Consider the following 27,681-nt stretch of genomic DNA (forward strand, 5'->3'; position numbering starts at 1 on the left):
AGTTTTTTAACACTTTGCATAAAATTAATATAATATTTTTTATATAATATACCATTAAGGAAAATAACAAAATATAACAACACACTTTGTTTTTTACCGGTATGGACAATATGCAGTTCAAAACATAAGATCAAAAGAATACTCATCCGCCACCACACATGTCCATAATACTTTCTTTGAATTCATGAGGATCTAAAGTGGTGAAAGGATACCGGAGTCACAAAAGAAATTGTAGGACGGGCCAAAAGGTAGTCAAATTTTGTTTATTATAGTATACATTTTTTTTTAATTCATTGGTAATCATATTCTTTTGAGTTTTATGATTCTAATCAATAGCATATCATACACATAAAGTTATTTACGTCGATTGAAAAAAAAAATCAAATTAAAACTTCATTGACAAGAGGAAGAAAGCGAAATTGCCAATTTTTGGAGATACAAGAAAAAACCGCAGAAGATGATATTGATTGTATTTGTCATGATGCAAATGTAGACCAGCTTGAAATATATAATGATGGAATCTTGATTTTGGGGAGGAAGAAGAGGAATGAAAGTTAGAGATATAATCGGGATATCATTAGGAGATTGAAATCCGATTTACTCGAACGTGATTTGATATTGAAGACGAGGGCAATTGTGGAAAAATGCATATTTGAAGTCTACTCATAGCAAAGGCTTGTCAAAAGGTGTTTGTAAACCCTCCCCTCTCTTCTTTTTGAGCTAAGATTATTTATCAATAAAGTAAAAAAGAAGCGCTTATATATATCCCAACATATTAAAGTGTTGTCCATATTAAGCTCATTAAGTTAAAAAGAAACACCACTTAAGTATTTTCATTTACTTCCATATGTCAACCAAATTAACGTTAAGAAAGAGAAAAATATTGAGCATAATGAGGGCAAATCTGACGATTATTAGAAGTCGGGACGTGGAAGGCAGCGGCTGCGGGTTGTGGTCGTCAGTAGAGTTTTAATCTAGAGCTCTGATACCATGTGACAAAATGTGGATCCCAAGATCATCTCTCCAACATAAGGATGAGCAACGGGTCAAACCCGAACCGGACCGACCCGAAGACCGAAAACGAAGACCAAAAATCGTGAATTACCTTACCCGAAAACTGGACCATTTTTGGGTGTATCGGGTCTAGGTTCGGTCCGATCTAGTTCCGGGTACTAAACTGGTTTTCAGGTTTTGGACCGAATTAGAGTTTGGCAGCGTTGTTTACGGTTTCGGTTATGGGTTTCGCATATTTGTTGTTTACGGTTTCGAATATTGTTTGTCATGTTACTCTCTGGTCTCGAGTATATTATTTCAAATTATAATCTTACTACGTAACATCCGTCATTCGTAATTTCGTATCTTTGCTGTTTGCACAATTCTATTAAAAAAATTCATAAAATCAGATTGTTTGCATTATATCAATCTGATTTTTTTTGTAAATAGATATCTCGTAAAATTATATGTTACTCAATGTATCGTAATGAAATAAAATAAATGTAATAAATTTTATGTTGTGTTCTTCAAAACAAATACAATATATTTTGGTGAAAAAAAATAAAGTATTATTATAATCAATTACTTTTATATATATATATATATATATATATATATATATATATATATATATATATATATATATATATATATATATATATATATATATATATATATATATATATATATATATATTGGAAAGGGAACTTCCCTAACGAGGGTTTCCGGGCCAGCTTTCGCGCACCGACTAATCCCCCGCTGCAAACATGAGGCTTTGCCTCATGCCCTGGAGTCACTTAGTTCATATTCACCTGAAAAATTCTTATTTGGTTTTTATAATCATTAGAGGACGATAACAACATTTTTATTTGGTTTTTATAATCATTAGAGGACGATAACAACAGTGACTTAGATCCTTAAAATTCATTTATTTATATTTGGAAACGTCATAAATATATGATTAAATTAGTAATAAATATTTGTTGGTGATATTTATAAAAAAAACTTAAGGTGAAAATGTTTTCCGTTCCAGTCCGGGTTAAATCCCGTATTCCGGGTACGGTCTGGTCAAAACCCGAAACCTGATTAGTGGGAAAAACAAAACCCGAAAACCGGCCCACTAATATGAATATCCGGTTCGGTTCGGGTCCGATATCGGTTTTTCTTTTTCAGATTCGATGCGGTCTAACAGGTCGTATGCTCATTCCTACTCCAACACATATAAACATTTATTGGATTGTATCACATCACTAACACGCCTCCTTAAAGTCGGAGGCTCAATGAGGATAAACCGATAAACTGATATATGTTGAGCCAATGGAGTGCGAGACAACGATTCTGATACCATGTTATATTATAGAATGCTTTTATATTGCTTCATCATAATAAAGATTTAACCTCGTATAAATAAAATACAAAATAAGCTTTTGGCCTAACTTAAATCCTAATGGATATTAACCTAACCCTAACGAGTAACATCAACAATAGTGTCATGGTTGTTTTTAGAGCTAAATTATCATTTAGACCTACATATTATGGTAGTTTATTTTCTCTGTGTATTGTCTTTGGGAAAGGAAATACATCACGCTATCATGTTTGCCTTGCTTTTAAGATAAAAGACAATGGCACATGCTCGTTATGCTTGCTTTTTATTGCATCTTATGCGTGATTTAATCCATCTATATAATGATCTTTGAGATTATCTCATATGCTATATATATATATATATATATATATATATATATATATATATATATATATATATATATATATATATATATATATATATATATATATATATATATATATATATATATAGGCCTAGGTTATTCTATTCAAAGTAATTATTGTGTTATTGTATGCATAAATGTGGATCAATCAATTTTATTTATTTTAAGAAAGTGATTATTACATATTATTTAATTAAATATAATTGAAAAATATCATCTAATTTAACTAGAAAGGTATTTTAGTCAATTAATATAAATTTTATAAAGGAAATTTGCATATTTTAAGGAAAATTGCATATTTTAAGGGAAAATAGATTCTATTAATTTTAAAAATCTGATTGTATGGATGATTATTCTCCTAATTTGGAAATTCCGACGGAATATGTTTATCAATATATTGAAAAATAACAACTATGATTGAACCATACAAGAATATATACATTCTGACATAATATATATTTTGATTTAATGAACTTCTTGAAAAATAACAAAATTTTGGATAAAAGTTTAAAAAAATTTCATTACATTCTTAGAAAAGAAAAAAATTTATATACTATTCTATGAGAATGTACACTTATTAATAACAAATAAATACAATATATAAATCATTCTACCAGAATATACAATTACATATATTTTTTTCATTGTATTTTATTTTATTCTGCTGGAATAATCCATTCTTTTTGGAAGATTGATGGTCATTGTTCATCTTCAATATTCCATTCCCGTAGAATGCTGGGGGGTATGGGTCTGCGTCGTTGCCTTGCTGCAACTCTAATCTTAAGTTCTTCAACCAGTTTCATATAGATCACCTCATTCTGATGAACCACATTGATGATAAGGACACCATGATCATGAAGAAGTTTGTTAATTCCAAAATACTCTTAGTTGGAGATGTCATCGGCGGCGACAACTACCGGAGAATCGAGTACGGCGAGAGTTACAAAGCAAATCTTTTATGATTCGAAAAAAAAGCAATTAAATAGTCAAAATAATAGTTAAGTGGAACTAAAAAAAATACCAGTATGTGTTGTGTTTGGTAAGGCTATATGTGTACAAAAACAAAAAAGACTTATTTTGCAAAAAAAAAAAAAAGAAGTTTAGGACCAACTGAGAACTTATCATGGAGTGGTCAGTTTTAAATATTAAATGTGTACAAAAACAATAAGTTCAACGACTTATTTTATATATATATAAAAAATGATAAAGACTTAACATGTACATAATAAAAACTATATTACCCTTTTATGTCGTTTTCTCTAAATTTAAGTTGTTAATTTTTAAAATAGTTAGGCGTGTCACATGTATATTTAATTTAATTTATGATGTTCCTTAAGTAGACATCCTATTGATTATTCTTTTAACCTTATATTTTCTTAAACAAATTGTCTTTCTAAACATTCTTTTGAAAGACAAACCACCTCAAGGTTGAAATATATATGATTCCAACCTTGCTATATTCTATTTTATACCGTTTTATACCAAACGATCAACATTATGCCATCAAATGAGGGTTACTAGACAAAATTGAAAAAATGGTCATTATGGTATGCATTTTTTTGGGGTTTTGGTCCAAACCACGAGTTTTTTGGATTGATGGTCCTTTTGAGCTAGTTTGCTTGTAATTTTGGTCCCTCAAAAAACTGAAAAGACTAAAATGCCATTTCTGGTATATTTTTTATATTTAATTTAAAGGAAAAAGAAAATAAATAACTAATTTGGGCCCACTTATCTCTCTCTCTCTTTCTCTCTCTCTCTCACACACACACCTAAACACCCCCTTTTGCTGTTGTTGCTTCCCCTCTATGGGTGTGCCACCGGAACAGAAAGAAGAACCACGAGGGAGTTGCCGGAGCAACCTCCCTTACCACATCAGATGGCGGGATCGCCTCCTCCTCCACTCCGTTGCAAATCGCCACTATAAGACAAACTGCCACCACCTCTGCAGCTCCCTTCCTCCCTTATTTTCTTTCCTGTTGATTAATCACCCCAAACACCCTACGATCACTTCGAGCGCTACCCCACATCCACAGCCGACAACAAAAAATGAATGTAGCAGAGAAGAGCACCGGAGCAGCCTTATTGCCACCACCATCTTCAGCCCCTCACCATCACTGTTGCCCTGTTCCAGCCATCACCTTCGATTGTTCAACTAACCCACGAAGGTGAAGAACCCCTCCTCCTTCATCGCTTGTGTTACAGGACAAAAACAACCCCTCTCACCATTAATGGCGGCGAAAGCGATCGTCGTTTCTGCTACTCCTCTTCCCTGCATATGAAGTCGTCGGCGACGAGTTAAATGAGACTAAGAAGATCACCGGCCTTGAAAGTTCTTCCTTAAACCACTGCCTAGTCACCTCACTGAAACTGCTTTGCTTCTTTTGTCTGTGGCTGCCGATTGGAGATTAAACCATAGGGGTGGCCGAAGATCGGCTTCCCTCCTAGCGATTCGTAAAGTCTTTAGCGAACCACCCGCTCCCACCTTGGTCGCTGCCACTGTGAGGACTCCAACCATCGCCAGCCACTGATTTCGATCACCACCAACTCCTCCTTCCTCCCTTGTGTCATTCCCGTCGAGTGTAAGTCGAATATGAAGCAGCAAAAGGGGTCGGTATTTTAAGAGATGAGTATATATATATATATATATATATATATATATATATATATATATATATATATATATATATATATAGAGAGAGAGAGAGAGAGAGAGATAAGTGGGCCCACTTTTATATTTATTAATAATAACAATTTTAAAAAGTAAAAGAAAAATGAAAACTAAATTCACTAAGGGTATAATAGTCATTTTAGTTTGGACAGGGACTAAAACTGCAAGCAAACTAGCTCAAAAGGACCATCAATCCAAAAAACTCGTGGTTTGGACCAAAACCCAAAAAAAATGCATACACAAGGACCATTTTTGCAATTTTGTCGGGTTACTATTACCTATGTTAATGATATTTATTGTCTTTTACATATCAATGAAAAACAATTTTGTATTTTGTTTAAGTGTAGACTTATGTCTCATCGTATCTTGAAAGGCCGATGATGTAGAGATGATGGTTCGTTTTGCATTCGTGGCATCTCCATATGAGAATTTGAATTCAAAATGGGGTGTGTGTAGTCCTTTCAAAGTATAAGGTAAGACTCATTCCGTCCGCAATGCATATTAAACACTTTGCACTCTAATCTGAATCTAATATAAATATATAATAATAATAATAATAAATCCTTTTCTAACTCATCATCCAGCCAATCACCACCATGGATCCTTATCACCTTGCATGTATATATCTAAAATATTTGTTTGTCGGTTACTTCGTAACTTCATTTTATCATTCAATTATTTCACATGTTAGTTAGGATGATACCGTGTTAATGGCTATAACGGTACTATTTTTTTATTGAGTATTAGTTGTGATACCCATGTATTACATGAGTTAATTTTAAAAAAAAATTAAATATAAATGTTAAAATATTTAAGAACTTTGAATTTATAAGAAAATAAGAAAAATAAGGAATTATTATGATGTAAATATTTTTTATCTTTTAAATTTAAACAAATAATTTAAATAAAGAAAAGAAACTAATGAGCTTTTTTTTGGAATTTTGAAATTAGAAGGTAAGTTTATTAATTAAATTAATATCCATTTATTACTACATTTATTGCAATTATTACATTAAAATATTATGTGCAATTTAATAAAATAGAAAAACTCATAAAATGACATGTGGAAAAAAGTTAATTCAAAATAACCACAAAATAACATTTGACAAATTGAATGAGAGTGTGACAAGTAGCAAAAAAACCTTCATTTATTATAGATGATTTATTGCAATTATTACATTAAAATATTATATGCAATTTAATAAAATAGAAAAACTCATAAAATGACATGTGGAAAAAAAATTAATTCAAAATAACCACAAAATAACAATTGGCAAATTGAATGAGAGTGTGACAAGTAGCAAAAAAACTTTCATTTATTAGAGAGGATAAGGTTAGACCCAATGTAATCTAAGCATGCTGTAAAATATATTATTATTATTATTATTATTATTATTATTATTATTATTATTATTATTATTATTATTACTACTGAAAATAGATAATATTTGAATAATTTGTGACTATTGATTCAAGATGTGTTAAAGAAGATAAAGATGCATATGGTAAAACTAACCATAAAAAATTGATTATATATATATATATATATATATATATATATATATATATATATATAATTTTTTACATTCACAACAATTTTATTATTTATAGAGTTGTATAGTACAACATTTTAACGCATAAATTGTTATGTATGGATAAAATTGTTGTGTATGAATCAGTTCTTATATATATATATATATATATATATATATATATATATATGAAATGGTTATTTAAAAAAAACAAAAAAACTCTAAAAAAACCCTAAAAATCATAAAAATACATAAAAAAATACTTAGAGATCACATAACTTTTTTTTTTTAATTTTTTTTATAGAAAAATCGCAGCTTTTTTAATAAAATCGCTGAAAAAAAAAATCAATTTTTTTTTAAATTTGTTTTTTTTTTAAATTTCAGCGATTTTATGCTAAAAGCTGCGATTTTTCATAAAAAATTCAAAAAAAAGTTCTGTGATCTTTAAGTATTTTTTTTATGCATTTTTTTTTTATTTTTAAGGGGTTTTTTTAGGATTTTTTGTTTTCCATAGAACCTAAACCTCTATATATATAATTTTTATGAATGATATTAGCAATAAGCTAGCACTAAAGCTTAAACGAGCAAAAACAATGCTTTACATAAGAGGGGAATTACAAAGGAAAGATGCACCATAAATTCCAAATCAAATTTTCAATTGGTGCTCTATTATTTTATTCATACGAATGGCCAGGGCCGGCCCAACACATGGGCGACTTGGGCTTAGGCCCAGGGCATCAAATATCTAGGGGCATAAAATAGTCCAAATATGTCTATAATATATATAATAGTGGCCCAAAATTATTAGCCCATCTTGTGATCTGATGTCTTCGGACGTAAGAAAGTAAGGGAACGACACATGCCAAACAACCATCCAATCGCATCGATTGAGTATCCGAGCATTCAAATGCGCATAGAAAAACGAATCGTCCTCTCGTGCCTAGAAACCTGATGTTGTCGATTCGGTAATCACAACCTGAACTATATCATCTCTTTGATGTCAGATTTCTATTCATTACTCTCAATTTCTCATTCTAAATATCTGTAGTTCCCTAAACCTGTTGGTTGCTACATTCAATAGTTCAATCGATCAAGTTCTGTTTTTTTTTCACTTTTTCGTTCTCAATTCCGATTCCCCACTTGCTTGATTGGGTTCTATTTTTTCCTGCATGAAGCAAGAGGAATACGAAAGAAAGAAGTAAGGCTGTAAGGACCTGTTGGATTTGTATTTTTCCTGATTTCTGGTTTCTCTTCAACAGTTCAACTGATTTGGGCCATTGGGTGAGTTTGTTTTTTCTTAGTTTGTTTCTAATTTTGATTTTTTTCTTAATTTGTTTCTAATTTCGAATCTGATTTGTGGGTTTCTTCATTGTATCTGCTTAAGTGATTATTTTCTGTGATGTGAATGATAGAATCAGGAGGCATATCTGATTTTGATTTATTTTGAATACTTGGAATTGGATAACGAAAGGATTGATTTCTTATTTCTCTTCAAGTGATTTGCAGATTTCGGTTAGTTCTCTACTTCCGTTCTTCTCATGTCAATTTTACTTTCTGTTTAACTCGAAATTTGCTGCCGTCAACCTTTCTAAACTTTTTTTTTGTTTCTTGTTTCTTTGATGTGAATCAGGTGGCTGATTTATTGAACTTCTGATTTCTGTCTACATTGAAACCTGAGTATCTGACTTTGCTCAAAATATGTTGCCTTGTGTTCTTGTTTCTAGAAAGGTATAAATTTATTTCATCATGTTGTTATTAGACAGTTGTTTTTAAAAATTGTTTACTATTTTTTATTTTTGGATTCACTTTGCTATTAATGACGCTTAAGAAATATTAAATAGTATTGGAGTTAAACTCAAATAGTAAATAGTATTGGAGTCAAACAAATATAATGTTTTGTATGTACGTTTGGTTTTTTGTTTGATAGCTCCAAATTAGTTTCTTTAGTTGATAATGAATTAAAAAAAATTTGTTTAAATCTTGAGTCTAACTTGAAAATGGTGAAGAACATGATATTGATGGAATTGGTTTATTTATAGAGTTACAAATTTTGTAGAAAATGTTGTGGATGAAGCATACAAATGTGAAAATCTTTGGACATTTATTCAAATGATTGAGTACGAAAAAAGAATGGATATGTTCATAATGTGTTGGTTGATATCGTATCTCCAAAGTACCATGATTCAATGGAATGGATTAGCAATTTTATTGTCTCCAAAGTACCATGACTCAGTGGAATGGATTAGCAATTTTAAGTATCCAAATGATATTTTACAAAATATTGATTATTGTAAATTAAGATCCGTTTTCCATCAAAAAATACGCGAAGACATTGTTTAGGTGATTTTTGTAGGTTTTTGTTTGTCTTATATGTTTGATTATAAAATTTACTGTATTTTTTATTTTGTAAATTTTTTATATATAAGGGCATAAAATTCTTATCTCGCCCTGGGTAGTAAAAAACATTGGACCGGCTCTGCAAATGACATGTGTTAACTTAATCTCTTCAATATTTTTGCATTGTGCAAGTGTGGTGGTTGTTGAGCACGCTATATTCCGAGCAGATAAATCATAAGGTAAAATCACAATTACATTTAGCACCTTTGATTGTAGTCGTGAACTCCTAATGTGATTAAATACGGAAATAACTTCTTTAACTCATGGTGGGTCGAAGGAATTCAAAGCATACCGGTTCCCAATGTGGATAACATCAATTTTGCTAAATCACAAGTTAACAAAAGATGATAACTTGTTTTTTCTTCAACTCCATAAAGTGGACATGTAACCAAGTCCAAAGACACACCACAAATAAACCCGATTGATTTGATGACACAACAATGGATTTAATTGATATAAAAAAGAAAATACTTAATTAAAGTAGCACTCCAAATAATAGCTACACCCCCAAATTACATAAAGGTAATCTCATTGGTCAGATAGAGACAATCAAACCCCAACTTTGACCGATCCATTTTTCCTTTAATAATCATTAATTCAGTTTGTGTAAAAGCCGGTTTTCAAGCAATAAAACACGAATTTGCCATTTTAAGTAATCACATTTCCTCGCTACATTAATACTACCTTATTAACTTTAGTGATAGATTATAAAACATTTATAATATATCATATTTAATTCCTAATAAAGTAGGAGCATGAACCAAATCTCATTCAGCATGATAAGAATCAAAGTAGAAGCTTCGTTGGCATTTAACACGTGAGCATCCATCGTGTCTTCCAGCTAATCAAGCTTAATCCAACTTAACAACTTACAAAAATTTTGAACCGGATTTAATACGTTTTAAGGTTACGTTATTACATTTGTTATTGATTTTATAAAATTTTATTGATTAAAAACTTAAAATATATTCTGTCAACATAAAGTCAGATTTAATAAGTAAATTTGAAATCCGGAATCCCCTATAAATACCCCATCCCGCCACCTTTCTAATTACGCTAAACCTAATTTGAAGATTACACAAAGCAACAACAATTTTCTGAAAACATTTCAAAGAGATACATATACATCTACAAAGAGAGATATAATGGCTGGGTGGGCAATAGCAGTACACGGCGGCGCCGGCGTTGATCCTAACCTTCCGACCGAACGCCAAGAACAGGCGAAGCAACTTCTCACACGCTGCCTTAATCTCGGAATCGCTGCTCTTCGTTCTTCTGTTCCCGCCATTGACGTCGTTGAACTCGTCGTAAGCTTTCTTCTTCGTTCCTCTCTATGATGCACTCCGTCAATATTTTTCATGATTTGCAATACATTATCGAGAATCATGTGGATTGTGGAGTCGCAATTTCGTCTTGCATGCCATGTGTTTGAGAATTGAGACTTGCAATTTTCAGATCTAGGTTAACGTCGAATCGATTTCATTTGGTTCTTTGGATTATTTGTCCGTACGTAATAACGAATTCGAGTGGTTCATTGAATTTAATGTAGGTTCGTGAATTGGAAACGGATCCTCTGTTCAATTCAGGCCGTGGATCTGCATTGACCGAGAATGGTACTGTGGAAATGGAAGCCAGTATCATGGATGGTCCCGGTAGACGATGCGGCGCCGTTTCAGGGCTCACAACCGTGAAGAATCCCGTCTCCTTAGCTCGCTTAGTCATGGACAAATCCCCACATTCCTATCTCGCCTTTTCCGGCGCCGAGAAGTTCGCCAAACAAATGGTACCTCACTAATTTCATTCATAAACTCCATTTCTACACCAAAATTTCTCTTAATAAAGTGCTAAATCTTATTACAGTTGTGTAATTGTGTTCCGATGACTTACATTTTACTTTCTGCATTTTTAGGGTGTAGATCGGGTGGAAAACGACTACTTCATCACCCAGGACAACGTTGAAATGCTCAAATTAGCAAAAGAAGCTGATTCCATTGTGGTAATTACCTTACCTTTCGTTTACGTTGAATGAATTAAAAAGCGTGGTAATGTGCTAAAATACATCTTCAATCTCAATATCTTTTGTTTCTTGGTTTCGAAACAGTTTGATTATAGGATACCGAAAGTATGTGGAACCGGAGTACAGAGTCCAATACACATGAACGGGCTTCCGATCAGCATCTACGCACCAGAGACGGTCGGTTGTGTGGTGGTCGACAGCCAAGGGCGGTGCGCCGCTGCAACATCAACCGGTGGGCTTCTAAACAAGAGAATGGGCCGGATAGGTGACTCACCACTTATAGGCGCAGGGACCTATGCATGTGACTTGTGTGGGGTCTCGTGCACTGGGGAAGGTGAGGCCATAATCCGGGGGACTCTTGCCCGTGAAGTGGCGGCGGTGATGGAGTATAAAGGGTTGCGGTTGCAGGAGGCGGTGGACTTTGTGATTAAGGAAAGGTTAGATGAAGGGAAAGCAGGGTTGATTGCGGTGTCCAAAACCGGTGAGGTGGCATATGGGTTTAACTGTGTAGGGATGTTTAGGGGATGTGCTAGTGAAAATGGGTTCATGGAAGTTGGGATTTGGGATTGATTTAATTGTAATGATTAATTAGACACATAAACACATTGTTTATGTGTCCTAACTCTTAATCATGGATTCATTGTAAGGATTATAATGCTGTGTAGTTTGGAATCAAATAAAATGTGCATTATAAAACTATTTATTCATCATCAGATGTTATTCACCCATCGTTTAATATATTCTAACAAAACCATGCATATATCATCTGAATGTTCATATAAGATAACAATTAACACACATACATTATTTATCAAATACGCCAGCTTGTCATATCCTGAACTTGGTCTACCATTAAGTGCTAGCAAGAACACTGGAAAACCATTATCATTATTAATTTGATATGATTTGGGGCCAAAAGTGCTTAATTTATACAAAAGAATGTGAGTAGATCATAGCTAATGTCTGATATGTATTTTTTGTTGGTATTTAAAAAGAGCTAGTAGACATGGACAAAGTAGTCCTGAATCGGCCTTTCCCGTGCCCAAAAGCTCTCCTAACTAATGGTACCACTTCTGTCCTTCTATTCTACACCGCAAGTGTAACCATCACAGGGGTAGTTTTGGAATAATAGTAATGAATCTTGCTCAAGATTCTTTGTTTTCTTCCTCATGCCAGTATGCCACAATATACGCACAGTCGCACATGCATTCAAGATCTTTGCTTTCCCACAAAATAGCAAATGTATCTTATAAGATTCTGCTTCAGGCAGAAAAGGACAAAATCTTCTTCTAAGATTCTTTCATCATGTTTCTCCCAAATCTAGCATTCTATTAACAACGATGGAAAAAAATACTTAATTAATAATCTAAAATTAATACGGGATAAAAAGCATAGAAAACTTTCATGTAATATGAAGTGGAAAATATAATCATAGGTATTAATTAAATTCTGGGGCGGAGTCAGGATTTTAAGATAAAAGAAGATCGTTTAAATTAGAGCTACATTGATCTTTGCAAGAATCAATTTTAAAAAATTTTCAAACGATTTCGTTCAAAAATAAAAGATTTCAAAATATCATAAACATCGATTCTCAACCATTAACCTGCTGGTATCAAATAAATTAGTTAGAACATAGATACATACGTTATTATAATCCATTTCAGAAAAATATTATTAAATAAAAAATTTAAAAGTATAAGAAATAGTACATTACTTACTTTAAATATTATGTGTTAGATGAAATGATATGCCATGATTTTCATATGATTTAATTGTATATGTATTTTCATACTTATAATACATTGGGTAGTGAAGGGTGATGAGAGATGAAAATTGATGATAAGAGGCCAAGACTTTTATAGTACGATGAGAGATGAAAAATGATGATAAGTGGCCACAACTTTTATAGTACTATTATATTAACAATATAGTCATCTTACAGGGTGTAGATGACAGCCACAAACTCTTCTACATAGTCTGGTGAAACACTAGCAAACTCGCAACCTATAGGTGTAGATGTACTCTATCCCCCATGGTTGCCTTATTGACATATACTGCTAAGGAATCCCTGAAACAGTACTGTCTACCCGCCGCTTACGATGATACTTAGGACAGGTACCTAGAGATCAATATTTTTGGATTAGATAATAAGAATACCGGGAATGGGTAATCGAGTTAATTGTTTGATATATAATTAAAACAAAATAATTATATTATTATGAGCTGAAAACCCTATGTACCCACCAGGCTTCCCAGCCTGACCCACTCAATTTCTTTGTATCGCAGGTAGCGGTATGGAAGTACATGGATAGTGATGTTTGAATCCACTAAGAGATTGGAAGAGTTTAGGCCATTAGTACAATAAGTTGTTGTGAGGCCTGTAATGGCTATGTTTATGCTTATGTTTCTTATATCAGTTATGACATCCAAAGTTTTTAAATAATCAATGAAAAACGTTTCCTCGGAAATTCTTTTATCTCACATTATTATTGTGGGAAAAATTCTACATCTATAAAGAATACTATGTTTAAAATAAGCATAAAGAAAAGGTCATTTTCGGGCCGTAAAATTGGGGATGTTATAATATATGTGTAGGGGTGGGGTGAGTGTCAGTGTCATCATGGGCTTGTTGGTGTTGGCATGGGTGTGAATGTGTGAATATGTGTGTAGGTGTGGGGTGGGTGGATGGATGGGTAGGGTGTAGAGGTGCACACATAAACCAAATATTTGAAATGGATCTGATCCGAACCGAAATCTAGATTCAATAAAAAACATCGGTTGGGAATGAGAACTAAGCATTCCTTATAAAGGGTGTGGATACTGTTTGATAGTGAAAATACTCGTTAGGGTTTTTGTGTATTCCATCTCTATAAATAGTACAAACGTGTATATAGTATTTACAATAGGGACCCTACATTATACATCATGTAAAAATAAATTATAAGCTAACACGCCCCCCTCAGTTTGAGCAGGGGGTTCACTAATGCGTAAACGGTTCCAAAAGTATAGAAATAACTGTATAAGAAGTCCTTTTGTAAATATATCAGCAAACTGATGGGCAGATAGAACATGTCACACACGCACTTGACCAATGACAACGTGTTCCCTAACATTATGTAAATGTACCACCCATTTTCGAGAATGGATTAGTTGAGGGCTTAGAGGAAGCCAAGGTAAGATTTTTGGGAAAAACCTTATGCCACGACGTGGTGTAGGAGCACCACAACATGGCAAGTCAAATGCATGGATCGCGTATTAGGTGTTTGCCACGATGTGGTATCTGCTGCAGTCCAAGCCCATGATCTTTTAGGGTTTATTCCATATTTAAGCCCCTAAACTCTAGGTTTAGGGCATCCTCTTCAGCTTCCATCCCTTCCAAACAAAACCATATCCTCCATGCAAGATTGAAGGCTTGATTTCTTGATTTACAACTTATTCTTTGGATTTTAGGTGAAGCTTGAGGAAATAAGAAGTCCATCTTGGTGCAAGGGATCAAGGAGTGAACTTGGCTCCACTATCTTCTATACATTTCTGAGTGATTGAAGGTATACAACTCTCATCTTGACTTATGTTCTTCCTGGTGCAAGCTTGAGTCGTTTTGAAAGATTTTGGTCCCTTCCTTGGAAGCTCTTGGAGTTTGAAGAACTCTAGAGCTTGTAACGGCTTTTCTAGGTCATTAAAATTATGTTGAATACGAAAAAGGACCATGTTTGGTGCATCTTGTGTTTGTGCTCAAGTTATAGCCTCATCAAGGACTTAATGGACTTAGGGTTGTAGATTTAGCCTTTGAATGGAAATCTAATGGATAAAGTTGGAAACTTTATCCATTACGTCATTAAAAAGAAGTAGATCTAAAGTTTTGGGCTAGCATATGTAGGGATTAAGCACTTAATGAAGAATTTGGCATTCTGCCAAATCCCACGATGTGGCCAAGGGCTTGCCACGTCGTCGTGGTGCTTTGATGATCGATTGTTTTGTCCTTAGCTGGCCACGATGTGGTGGTCGTTGACCTGTTGATCGTTGACTTTTTGACTAGTTTAACTTTAGTTCAAAATTGAATTACTTGGGTTATTGATTAAGGATCTACCTTGGTTTTGTGCTAGTCGGTTCGCGGGAGCAGTCAATGCAGGGAGTGAGCGTGTTGATGTATTTCTTGGTTCTTCGATTCATGTGAGTTTTCTCACTATATTACCTATGTCATAGTAGGGTGCATGCTAGACTAGCTGAGTCTTAGTAGCTGATGGTTGTTACAAGTATTTACCGAGTTGTTGATAACTCCAAGACTCCTGATAGTCCTTAAACTGATGATAGTCCTAGAGTTGTTGATAACCCATAGTTGTTTATATTGGCATAAGGGTAGTTGTATATGGTTAGAGTTGTTGGATTAGGTGTCTAAGCCCATAACTATAATTGGTATAAAGTTGAATTGATAGTAGCAATGTCCTTTTGGGTTGCCTTCAAACCTGACAATGGAATAGGATGACTATTAGAGAGAGAAGAATGATTTATTAATTTATTACTTGGTTGATAAATTAATTTGAAATCAAAATAAATGATTTACTTAATGTATTATGTGAATAATATATTAATTAGTAATCATATAGTTTAATTAATATTTAATCAGAAATTAACTTGGAGTTAATTTTAGGATTAAAGGAACTAATTGAAACTACAGGGACTAAAGGTGACAATGTTCAATAGTTGAGCATTGAGCATTATAGAACCTCCCTTAGAGGGGGGGGGGGAACGAAATCTAGATGCTCCTAGGGTTTCCTTGGGCACTAAGGGTGCCTTGGAAGCCTTAAGGAGGAAGTTAAGGGATTAGGGTTATCTAAGATACACCTGCCTTGTCCTAAACCTTCCTTATCACCTATATAAACCCCTATAGGGTTGGATTTCGTCCCATGCACTCCAAGAAAGGCTTAGAGCCAAATTTTCCACTTCCATTCTCTCTCTCCATAGTAATCCTTGGTTGCTAGGTTCTGTTTGTGAGCCATTAGAGGCGCGACACTTGTGGCACTTGTTACCAAAGGTCTTTCAAGCAAGGTTTTTAGATTGTTATTACAATATAACAATCAAGGTATGTATTTTAATCCCTATTGTGTGAATTTGATTATAATACATAGAACCTAGGGTTTCTTCTTTTGTGTTCAAGTTGCATGTTCAATTAGAGAAAACATAGATCCAATTCAATTAGGGTTGCATGCACACATAGGATTGTATGTTTTGCTCAAAACCCATCAGTGGTTCAGTGGTATCAGAGCCTAGGAATTGTTTTCTATTGTATTTGATGCAATTGGTTGAACTTGACAAAATTAGGGTTTATGGCAATTAAACCCTTGACCTTGCAATTTTCGCAAATAAGGGTTTTAGAACCCTAGTTTTTCGATTTTATGGTTAGGGTTTTAACTCTTTCCTTTGGCCTCAAATTTCGAAAATTAAGGGTTTCCCAACCCTTAGAATTTTTCGAAAATAAGGCAAGGGATGAAGCCCTTGCCTTCCTCCCAAAGTCTAGTGATTTTCGAATATTTAGGAATTATCTTGTTAATTGTTTAATTAAGATAATTTTATCCCTCCTATTTTCGAAAATTAGGGGATTGGGATTAGGTTAAATTATCTTGATTAATTTAATGGATAATCCTCAATTGATTTAATTAATAGATAATTATTAAATCAATTATTTTAATTTTTAAACTTAAATTAAATAGTTTAATTTTTGAAATTTAAAATTAAAATTAAAACCCTAGTATTTTGAAAAGTTTAAAATACATCCTCATGGATTTTATTAATAAATTAATTAAATGTTTAATTAAAAGACAATTTATAAATCCATAGATAGGTTTAAATCTAATTAAATTAAAAGCTTAATTTATTAAAGGATTAAACCTTAGTATTTTAAAAGTTTAAAAATACACCCTATACTATATAAGATTAAAGGTTTAGTTATATATATATGTATAAGAAAAGGTCAGTCTTACCGTTAGTATGCCTCATTCACGAAGCTGGTCTATAAGGGTGTTTAAGGAAGCGACCTGTAAAATGACCGTCCTTGGGTATTCACTCTTACCCACCACACTATTGACTAGTGGAGGGTCGTTAGCCGAACGGGTAGGATAGGACACTAAATCCTCATTACAAGTATAATGAATTATAAAATAAGTAAACCTTTTATAATTCCCAATCTTAGTTACTTTAGGAAAATGTGAATTTGATGCTAACCCATGAAATTGCACATTGCACCTTATTGGTCTTTAGTGGAGGGTGTGTGGTTAACCGGCACACTAATATTGGACTAATAAAGGATAACAATGGGTTTCTCGTAAATTATTGTTGATCAATGGAGCGTGTGTGGTTAACTGACACATTGATTAGGTGATAAATGACATCGAGAGTACCAAGCTAATTTGCATGGTTATTCACACATTGTTTGTGATCCTCGGTATCCCAGTCACAAACTTGAAGGGCATAATCGAGATTAAACATGCCATTGAAAAGGTTAATGAATCTCAAAAGATCTAGGAGTTTCATTTAAAAACCTAATTCGTTTAAAATTTCGTTTTCGTGGTGGAATTGGTAATTCGTCATTTACCTACCGACAAATAAGTTACAATTGGATTACGGCATCCCTCTTCCGAATTGTGAATTATTGTATTAGGTCCTAGCCTTAATATTTCATTTGGGTGTTATATTAAGGATTAAATCAACTAACTTGAATTTCTCCCTTGTAGATGCCTAGTTCTGACAACTATGGTCTTCTTTATCCTTTTGGAAAAAGCTTTCCTCATGAAGATGATATTCCATGTGAAGATCGAGGTGAAAGATCAATCCCTTCTTCGGGCTTTGGTGAAACTTCTCTTCCTCCACCTCCTCCAATAATTCTCCCTGACCCACGTGTTCGTCGACTTGAAAAGTTCAAGGTCACTCAAGCCCTATTAGCAAGCAAACACCAAGATGGAAAGTCTGTATGTGCTCACGTCTTGGAGATGAAGTCGCACGTTGACAGACTGGGAATTTTGGGTGTCATTTTCTCGAGGAAGCTGGCTGTTGACTTGGTTCTTCAATCACTTCCTAAATCATATAGCGAGTTCATAAAGACTATTATATGACAGACCACGACGTGACCCTTATTGATCTAACATATTTGTTAATCGCTACTGAATCAACAATGATTTGGCGCACTGGTAAAGCAAATTTGAATGGAAGATCTACCTCCCAAACTTCCATGGACATTGACAATGGCAACATTGGAAGTCTAGAAAAGTTTTCTCTTCCCAATGGAAAGGGATCGGCCAAGGTCAAACCGTTTGACCAAATGGTAAAGAGAAAGGCTGAGTCTGAGATAGTCCCATGCACCATTCTAAAAGAGTCTGTTTGTTTCTATTACCAAGAGAAAGGGCATTGGATGCGAAGCTGCCGTATCTACCTTAAGGATCACAAGGATGGTAAAGTCAAACTGAATGACTCTACTTCAGATAAGTCCACTATCTAACCCTATTAAGTTCCTATTTATAGATTCTTAATACATGATGTGATAAGATTTCATTTTGATGTTTTGTAGGATCGAAGAAAAGAAAGGAAGCTTAAAGAAAGAGTAAGTTGAGTCTGATCGCGAAGAGATGGATTTCAATCGCATGGTTCGATGATCAGAATTTTGAGCTGCTGCTTAGGAGTTATGATAGATTGCTTAGGAATATTTAGAAACATAGTTTTCATATGAATTTGCATTGTAAGGACAAGTTTTCCGCATTTTATAAATAAAGAATTGTTTTTTGATTTTGTCTTATTTTATGTTTCCTTGCAATGGAATTTGTGAAAATTGGTGTTTATATATTGTTAGAAATGTTGTAAATGGATTTGATTCTTAGTTATATCATTTGTGGTAGTGTAAAAAATTTACCAAATAAGGAAAGATTCTCATCACCCAAGTTTCAATTGGACAGAAACTTGGAATCATGCGACTTGTATTGTGTGATGAATGAGAACCTTCATCTTTGGGAAATTAAGACAAATTCCTTGTTCACATGTAGATGTGAGTCAAGTGAAGGACTGAAGGATCTAGTACACATTGATGTGAACTGTTCAGGTCCACCACAAAGAACGATAAGACTATTCGTCATAATTTACTAAAAGTTTGGTAAATATGGTTATCCTTATATGATTAAGTATAATTCTGACACTTTAGAAAAGTTTCAATGTATAGCAGAACGAATAAGAAGAACCAATTAGGCAGAAAGATAAAAGTTTCTCCAGACTGAAAGGAAAGGAGAAGTACTTTAGTATCGTGTTTTATGATCATCCTAATGATTATGGAACCATATCACAATTGGTCCTCTAAGGACATCTTAGTGCATTCACATGACTAAGAAGAGGTATCGGGAATTGTTGAAATGGTTAAATCAAAAGGATGAGTCATACTTCGTTCCAAAATTGTGTTTAGAGTTATACTCTCGTTCCTCCAAGTTATACCTTGAGTAACATATTCTAAGTAAGTTTTATAACACCTCATGAAATGTGGAGTAGAAAGTTCCTTACTCTTGCACATTTGAAATTGGTAAGTTGTGATGTTTTGGATAAAACAAAGACCAACTAAGACCAATTGTATGAAGTGTTTTTCTTGATAAGAATCCGCACTATCTCTTGAATGTTTGTTTGTCAAGAAATGTTCCTTGACAGAGAATCTTATATGTGAAGAGGTCAGTGGGAGTCTTGCACATTTGAAATTGGTAAGTTGTGATGTTTTGGATAAAACAAAGACCAACTAAGACCAACTGTATGAAGTGTTTTTCTTGATAAGAATTCGCACTAACTCTTAAATGTTTGTTTGTCGAGAAATGTTCCTTGACATAGAATCTTATATGTCAAGAGGTCAGTGGGAATCTTAATGATCTTGAATAGTTTCAAGAACTAATCAAGAATAAAACTATTGTTTATCACTAGCACACGAATGGAGGTTTGTAACCTATCGTGTTGACATATTCTTGTTTCTGTGTCATTCCATTTAAGTTGACTATGCATGTGAGTTCTATGAGTTCTCATTTGATTGCATAAGACAAAGCACCTTGATTAATGAAAGTACATTGATCAGTATGGGTGAGCCGCTCAATAACTTGGAAGCAATGGTAGGCCCTTGTGCTGCCGAATGGCAAGAAATTGAGATTAAGCGAGTTCAGTCCATAAAATTTTGAATTTGTAATAAACCTTGTCTCTATGATAGTGGTTGGAAGTGACGAATTCACATGGATAGGAACACATACACCATAAAATCTAATAGGTAAGAGGTTTCTCTCTACTTCATGAAAATGATTGTGAGGAAACACTTTCACAAGTAGAGTTTAAAGGATTAGGGTTAGCAGCTGTGGTAATTGCGTTCTCAAATTCGAGTATGATTACGACATCCCTTTTCATAGTTCGAATTGTGAGAAATGACAAATAGTTTGAACATTTGGGACTTATCGCTATAAGTTCTGAAAAGGTTTAGACACACACATAACCTATCTATTGAAGGGTGTATGAGCTTGAGAAGTCTTGGAAAAGACTTATCAAAGCACCACGTATCAGAAATCTGAACTTTGGTAAGAAATTCAATAGGTATTGATTTCTAGAAGTCCAATTGATTTCTGAGTACATGTTAAAACTAGTGGGAGCATAATCGTTATTCTGGTAAGAACATAATTGTTATGCTGGTGGGAGCGTGATTATTATGTTAAGTGTTGCAAGTTAGCAATGCTATTTATAGGGAACAAAGTTCTAAATTTGCAAAGTCGCATAATTTGGAAATTGTTTCGCTATAGTAAGACTTAAGGGAGAGGGTATTAATACTTCATTTCGAATCTAAAAGTTTAGATTGAAATTTTAATAGAACTTAGTCATGAACGTATATGAATGTCATGTTGAAATGCTTCAACATAGGAAATTCTATATATGGAAATATTATAGCAAAAGACTGATAAAGTATCATGTCTTTATGTAAGACATTATGTATCGAATCCTATATGCTTCAGATATAGGATTGATCACATATGTTATAATATTCACTCGCTCTGATTTTCCAAATGCCTATGGAATTAAGAAGGAAAAAGGATCAGAACCGGATATGACTAAAATCATTAAACAACTATCAACGACAATCTAAGGTTTACCAAAGATTGGTTGCTTGGGACAGTTGGAAGTATAAGTAATGGACGTACCATATTGATATAATTCTGAATAGATAGGATTCTATTTAGAATGGATAGTCATATGGCAATTATGGAAATATTTCCATAATGGGAGTTAGATATTAAGAATTTATGTGTAAGTTAGAAACTTTTATGCAAGAAGGATGTTCAAGAAATGTACCTTGAATGTGAGACTTCGTCTCCATGGAATTGTTCTGTAATAAATCTCCAGTGGAATGTTTTGTAATATCATTGGCAAAGTCTCTGTGACTTTGGTACCTTGACATTACAAAAGGGAACATTGCATGTAAGTTTAGACTCTAACAAATTCTAGTAGTGACAAGAATTTGGTATTCTTACACTTATAATAAGGATTAGGGAATTGTGTAATGAGCATCATTGGAAATGTGTTCAATTGATCTACTTCACAAAGGAAGAACCATAGATAAACATAATGTGCATGCTTCGAGCATGGGATGACTATTGTTTTAATTCAAGTATTTAGTTGATTGATCGAAACATTATACAATGAGTAAGGTCTAATTAATATGGTGATTAAATAATAAGTGTTTTATTTATATTCAAAAGATTGAGACCATATTGGATTAGGCTATTCTTGTGTTTCACTTCGCATGTTTTACTTCCCGAATAACTAGGTTATTCAAACATTCACAGCCGGTCATACTTTGGAAGTAAGTAGTGAATTAAGACTGTCATGAATCCGTCTGTAGATTGTCTAAGTGCTTAGAAATAGCACAAGTTTGCTGCAGTGTTCATGAGTACTCCTGAAATAGGATTTGAGTATTGGATTAAACCCACGCTCATTTGAATCACTTCATGGATTTTATCACGGGTGACTGTGAGACGATAATATCTTATATTCTTGAAACGGAGACATATGAGTTGTTGTTTACAAGTCGGTTCCGCATTGATAATACGTAAACGCATTAGTAACTTGATGTTCTAAAACGTATTGTTGTGTATGATTTGATGAGTAAATAGTACAAGCATATGAGTCAAAGTTTATCCGTTCCTTTTACTCTAAATGTGATAAAAGCGATATATGTGGGCCCCTCGATGATTTAGTGATGACACCCTAAGCGCTTGGCCAAGCCTGGACTAATTTGATGTGTTCAATTGTAGTCTGTAGTCAGTTGTCATAAAACGGAAATCGGGAAACAACTATTGGATAGAGACTGATTATAATCCATGTCTCGTGTCCATACGATATCTTGTAGAACGGATGAATATTTGATCCCTTATCTAAGGACATGCCACTGACTGGGTCAGAGTTCGACAACGACTTTTGGTAGCTACAATTTGCTCGTCAATTTGGTAATTATACTTGCAACTATAGTTATTAGACTTATCCAAGTGGGAGACTGTTGGATTAGGTGTCTAAGTCCATAACTATAACTGTTATAAACTTGAATTGATAGTAGCAATGTCCTTTTGGGTTGCCTTCAAACCTGGCAATGGAATAGGATGACTGTTAGAGAGAGAAGAATGATTTATTAATTTAATACTTGGTTGATAAATTAATTTGAAATCAAAATAAATGATTTAATTAATGTATTATGTGAATAATATATTAATTAGTAATCATATACTTTAATTAATATTTAATCATAAATTAACTTGGAGTTAATTTTGGGATTAAAGGAATTAATTGAAACTGTAGGGACTAAAGGTGACAATGTTCAATAGTTGACCATTGAGCATTCTAGAACATCCCTTAGAGGGAGGGGGGGGGGGGAATGAAATCTAGGTGCTCCTAGAGTTTCCTTGGGCACTAAGGGTGCCTTGGAAGCCTTAGGGAGGAAGTTAATGGATTAATGTTATTTAAGATACACCTGCCTTGTCCTAAACCTTCCTTATCACCTATATAAACCCCTATAGGGTTGGATTTCGTCCCATGCACTCCAAGAAAGGCTTAGAGCCGAATTTTCCACTTCCCTTCTCTCTCTCTCTCTCTCTCTCCATAGTAATCTTGGTTGCTAGGTTTGTTTGTGAGCCTTTAGAGGCGCGACACTTATGGCGCTTGCTACCAAAGGTCTTTCAAGCAAGGTTTTTAGATTGTTATTACAATATAACAATCAAGGTATGTATTTTAATCCCTATTGTGTGAATTTGATTATAATACATAGAACCTAGGGTTTCTTCTTTTGTGTTTAAGTTGGATGTTCAATTAGAGAAAACCTAGATTCAATTCAATTAGGGTTGCATGCACACATAGGATTGTATGTTTTGCTGAAAACCCATCAAGAGTACCCAGAGGTTGGTAGTCGTCTAGTTGAGTGTTGTAAGGGTTGTATGTAGTCATGTAGGATAGCCTGAGAACTCTTGAGTGTTGTAAGGGTTGTATGTAGTCATGTAAGGGTTGTATGTAGTCATGTAGGATAGCCTGAGCACTCTTGGTTGTGGCTCTAGAGTGGTATCACTTGTTCGACTGTTTTCTCACCTCTGATTACATGTAGCTATGAATTCAATATTGGTATGTTAATGGTGAAGTAGAGTACTGTGTGAGGCTCGACTTATGGTAGTGAGTTGTTAGACTGGTAGACTAGTGTAGATGTTTCTTGTTTCTATGTTCATTGGGACTGCTATTATGTGTTACTGAGCTGCTGATAGCTCTAGGGCATGTTGTTAGCACATTGGGACTGCTGATAGTCCCCAAGGTTGCTGATAACCCACAGAGCGTGATGTTAGCCCATTGGGACTGTTGATAGTCCCTAGGGTTGCTGATAACCCACAAGGCGTGCTGTTAGCCCATTGGGACTCTTGATAGTCCCACGGGTTGTTGATAACCCATAGTTGTTTATTATGTTGTGTTGTATGTGATATTTTTAGGGAACTCACTAAGATTTGACTTACAGTTGTGGATTAAATGTTTTTCAGGTACGATTGGTGATTGTGGGAAGACGAAGGTATGACTATACACACTCATCAGCAGCCATGGAGATTTCGTATTTATTACATTACTCTAATTTTTGAACAATTGTATTTTGGGAACAAATGGTTTTTCTTAACTTGGATTTTATGAAAATGGTGTTTTACCATAAATAAAACTGAAAAATTTTGTTGTGAAAATGGGACGTTACAGTAAATATATTTCCATATGTTTGGTTCTTTAGTGCTAAAATGGGTTAGAAGCCAAGTACATGGCACTGGCATTGTCAAAAAAGATGATTGTAGTACGAGATAATGGAAATGATAGTTCAAGAATTGAATTTAGGATCCATGCAACTTCAACAAATACATTAGCTACTCCATGTACTCGGCTTCGACATTAGACTGAGAGACAACGTATTGATGCTTGGAAGACCAAGAGAATGAGAGATAAGGTTATCCCCAAGGTATACACAAAACCCAGAAGTAGAGCGACAAGTTTGAGGGCAGCCAACCCAATCATCGTTGGAATAAGCAACCAAATGGTTGACATGAGACAGACGAATGTGAAGACAATGAGACATAGTACCCAGAAGATATCAAAGAATGCGCTTAATTGTAAATAAATGAGGTTCGCGAGGATCGTGCATCTAAAGATATATTTTCTGAATCGCATAGGCGATATTTGGATGAGTGAAAGTTCAGATATTGAAAAGCACCAGCCAGACTTCGGTACAGAGTAGAGTCAGTAACCGGATTTCCAGCTCCAGAAAGCTTGCGTTTAATGTATGTGGGATTCCTACAAGGATTGCAGGAAGACATATCAGCACGATAAAGGATTTTTTTGACAAACACAGTTTGTGATAGGAATAGACCTTGGATAGTCCTAATAGCAACAATGCCAAGGAAAAAAGATAAAACACCAAGATCTGTCATGGCAAATTCAAATGACAACTGAGATATAACACGAGATATCAAGTACGGATATGACACAGTAAGAGTAATGTCATAAACATACAAAAGAAGATATATGACCTTAGAGCGGCGATGAAAAGTGAAGAGAGAAGTGTCATAACGACTACTGTGAAATCCAATGGAGGAGAGGTAGACATAAAAACGCTGGTACCAGGCTTGAGGAGCTTTCTTAAGCCTGTATAAGGCTTTGTGTAGCTGACAAACATAGTTGATAGGTTTTCATCTATACACTACAATTTGGCAACAAAAGCAATTAAAATAACCCTAAGTATACATGTAACCTAGGATCTAGGTTTTACTAGTTATAGCAACCTACATTTGAAACTACTAAATAATACTACAAAGAGAGATAGGATTACTAACCTTTAAGCAAAATCAAATTTTCTTCTTGAATCCATGTAGATCTCGAAAATATTGAAGCTTATGGAAGGTCCTAGCACCCAAAAGAGAATGTCTCTAAATGATCACACTCAAAAGACTAAACACCAGAAAATTAGGAGAGAGGAGAAGAGGCTTGCAAAACTTGAAATCTCAGAGTGCAAGGAAGTTAGGATCGAAATTAATGAAGGCAAGGAAGGACTATTTATAGCTGAGAAAACCTGCAGAGAAAGAAAATTTGAATTAATTAAATAATCAGATTTAATACTAATTCAAATCCCTGCCTTATCAACAGACATGGACAAAAATTTCAAGGGATAATTCCCTTCCAATTTTCGTCCAACCCTTCTAGAGTTTCTAGAATATTCCAGTTGCTCACCTATTGAACAATCAATATTTAGTCCCTGTACCTCTAAACAATTTCCTAATTAATTTTAATTAGTTCCAAATTAATTCTAGATTAATTTTAACTAGTTTCTAATTAATTTATCAAGCTATGATAAATTAATAAACTATTTATCTTACTCTCCTAAATCTTTTTTCTAATTATTTTAGCTCTAGAGGGCAAACTTAAAAGGACTTTGTTATTATTCCCAAAGTTATATCAATTAGTTATGACATTAGACACCCATTTCCAATAGTTTTCCATTAGGATAAGTCATTAACTATTATTGGTTGAATAATCTTCAAATAACCAGCAAAGTGTGCCTTCCACAATAACTATCGAACTTTAATCTAATTAAGTATCAACCCTTAGATAAGTGATCAGTTATGTTGGGGATTTATTGCATCAAGTACACTATCTAAAGGTAGTGGAATAATCAAAAGATTCTTCTAAGTGCACAGGCATCCTAGAATCTAGGTTTTACTAGTTTTAGAAACGTAATGTTAAAATCAAACAAAAGAAAGATAGAATACTTACATCTTGATCCTTAGATCATGTCATTGACAACCTTTCAATGGATAGAGAGCCTAAAATAGAACTTCTCTAATGTAGTCAGACCTAAGAATCCAAAAGCAAAACAAGGAATAAACCCTATTAGGGTTTATTCTAAAATTCCATAACCCTAGAGAGGGGTTATGGTTTTTGTATATGGAGAAGAAAGAGAGTTGGGAAACGAATACAGACTCCAAAAGTCATCTAGGGTTTAATATCAAGCCCTATATTTATAGGTAGCAGATAAATCCTTTAGGGTTTCAAACTTTTATGGATTATCCTTACCTTATTTGAAACCTACCATATCCTTATCCAAGGACATGTAGTAATTGTCCATATCAACTCTCGAGGAGCTTCTGAAATATTCCAATTAATCTCTTGGATTAATTAATATTTAAACCCTTTAATTAACTAAAAACAATTTAATTAATTACTAAAATAATTTCTAATTAATTTATTAATTCCTTAATAAATTAACAACTTATTTTCTCCATTTTTATAATGCTATTTGTGTCATGAGACCAAACCAAAAAGACCCTATTATTATTTAGAAATATTACCAACTAGTTAATAACTTTAGACACTATTTCCAATAAATTATTCCTTTTTTTCTACAAGATATTGTTGTGAACCGAGTCAACATTATGTCCTCATTTAGACCCAACGGTCACATCTCATACTCAAATCTTCTTTATCTTTTATGGAAAACAACATCCCACTACATTACCGGGTATTCTTATCCGGTCATACTCCTCTCTCCTATGACCCGTCACAGATCCTTAGTATTTCTTCCTCTCTTAAATCCCTCGTGTATACCTTACTCTTTATTCCTTGTGGATTACATCTAAGTTCTTACAAAGAACTCTCTTATATTGTTTCTCTCGAGTAACATTTCTCTATCTTATCTATCTTGTAACATCCCGATGTTTAGGTACTTCTAAATTTATCCCTATACTTCTATTTCATGTCAATTCGTCAGGTGGTAGCACCCTTGGGTATAATTGAGGT

General features: G+C 33.8%; 1 protein-coding gene across 1 annotated transcript; it reads left to right on the forward strand.

Annotated features, from left to right (window-relative positions):
• Positions 1–10,359: 10,359 nt before the first annotated feature.
• LOC145111716 (putative isoaspartyl peptidase/L-asparaginase 2) lies at positions 10,360–12,047 on the forward strand. The gene is made up of 4 exons (XM_079047985.1): positions 10,360–10,627; positions 10,870–11,103; positions 11,230–11,316; positions 11,422–12,047. The coding sequence occupies exons 1-4, from the start codon at positions 10,466–10,468 to the stop codon at positions 11,905–11,907; spliced, it is 969 nt and encodes a 322-aa protein (XP_078904111.1). The 5' UTR covers positions 10,360–10,465; the 3' UTR covers positions 11,908–12,047.
• The last annotated feature ends 15,634 nt before the right edge of the window (positions 12,048–27,681 follow it).

The sequence above is a fragment of the Lactuca virosa genome, chromosome 1 (assembly GCF_052849685.1).
Source record: "Lactuca virosa cultivar CGN04683 chromosome 1, Lactuca_virosa_CGN04683_v6, whole genome shotgun sequence".
Classification (NCBI taxonomy): domain Eukaryota; kingdom Viridiplantae; phylum Streptophyta; class Magnoliopsida; order Asterales; family Asteraceae; genus Lactuca; species Lactuca virosa.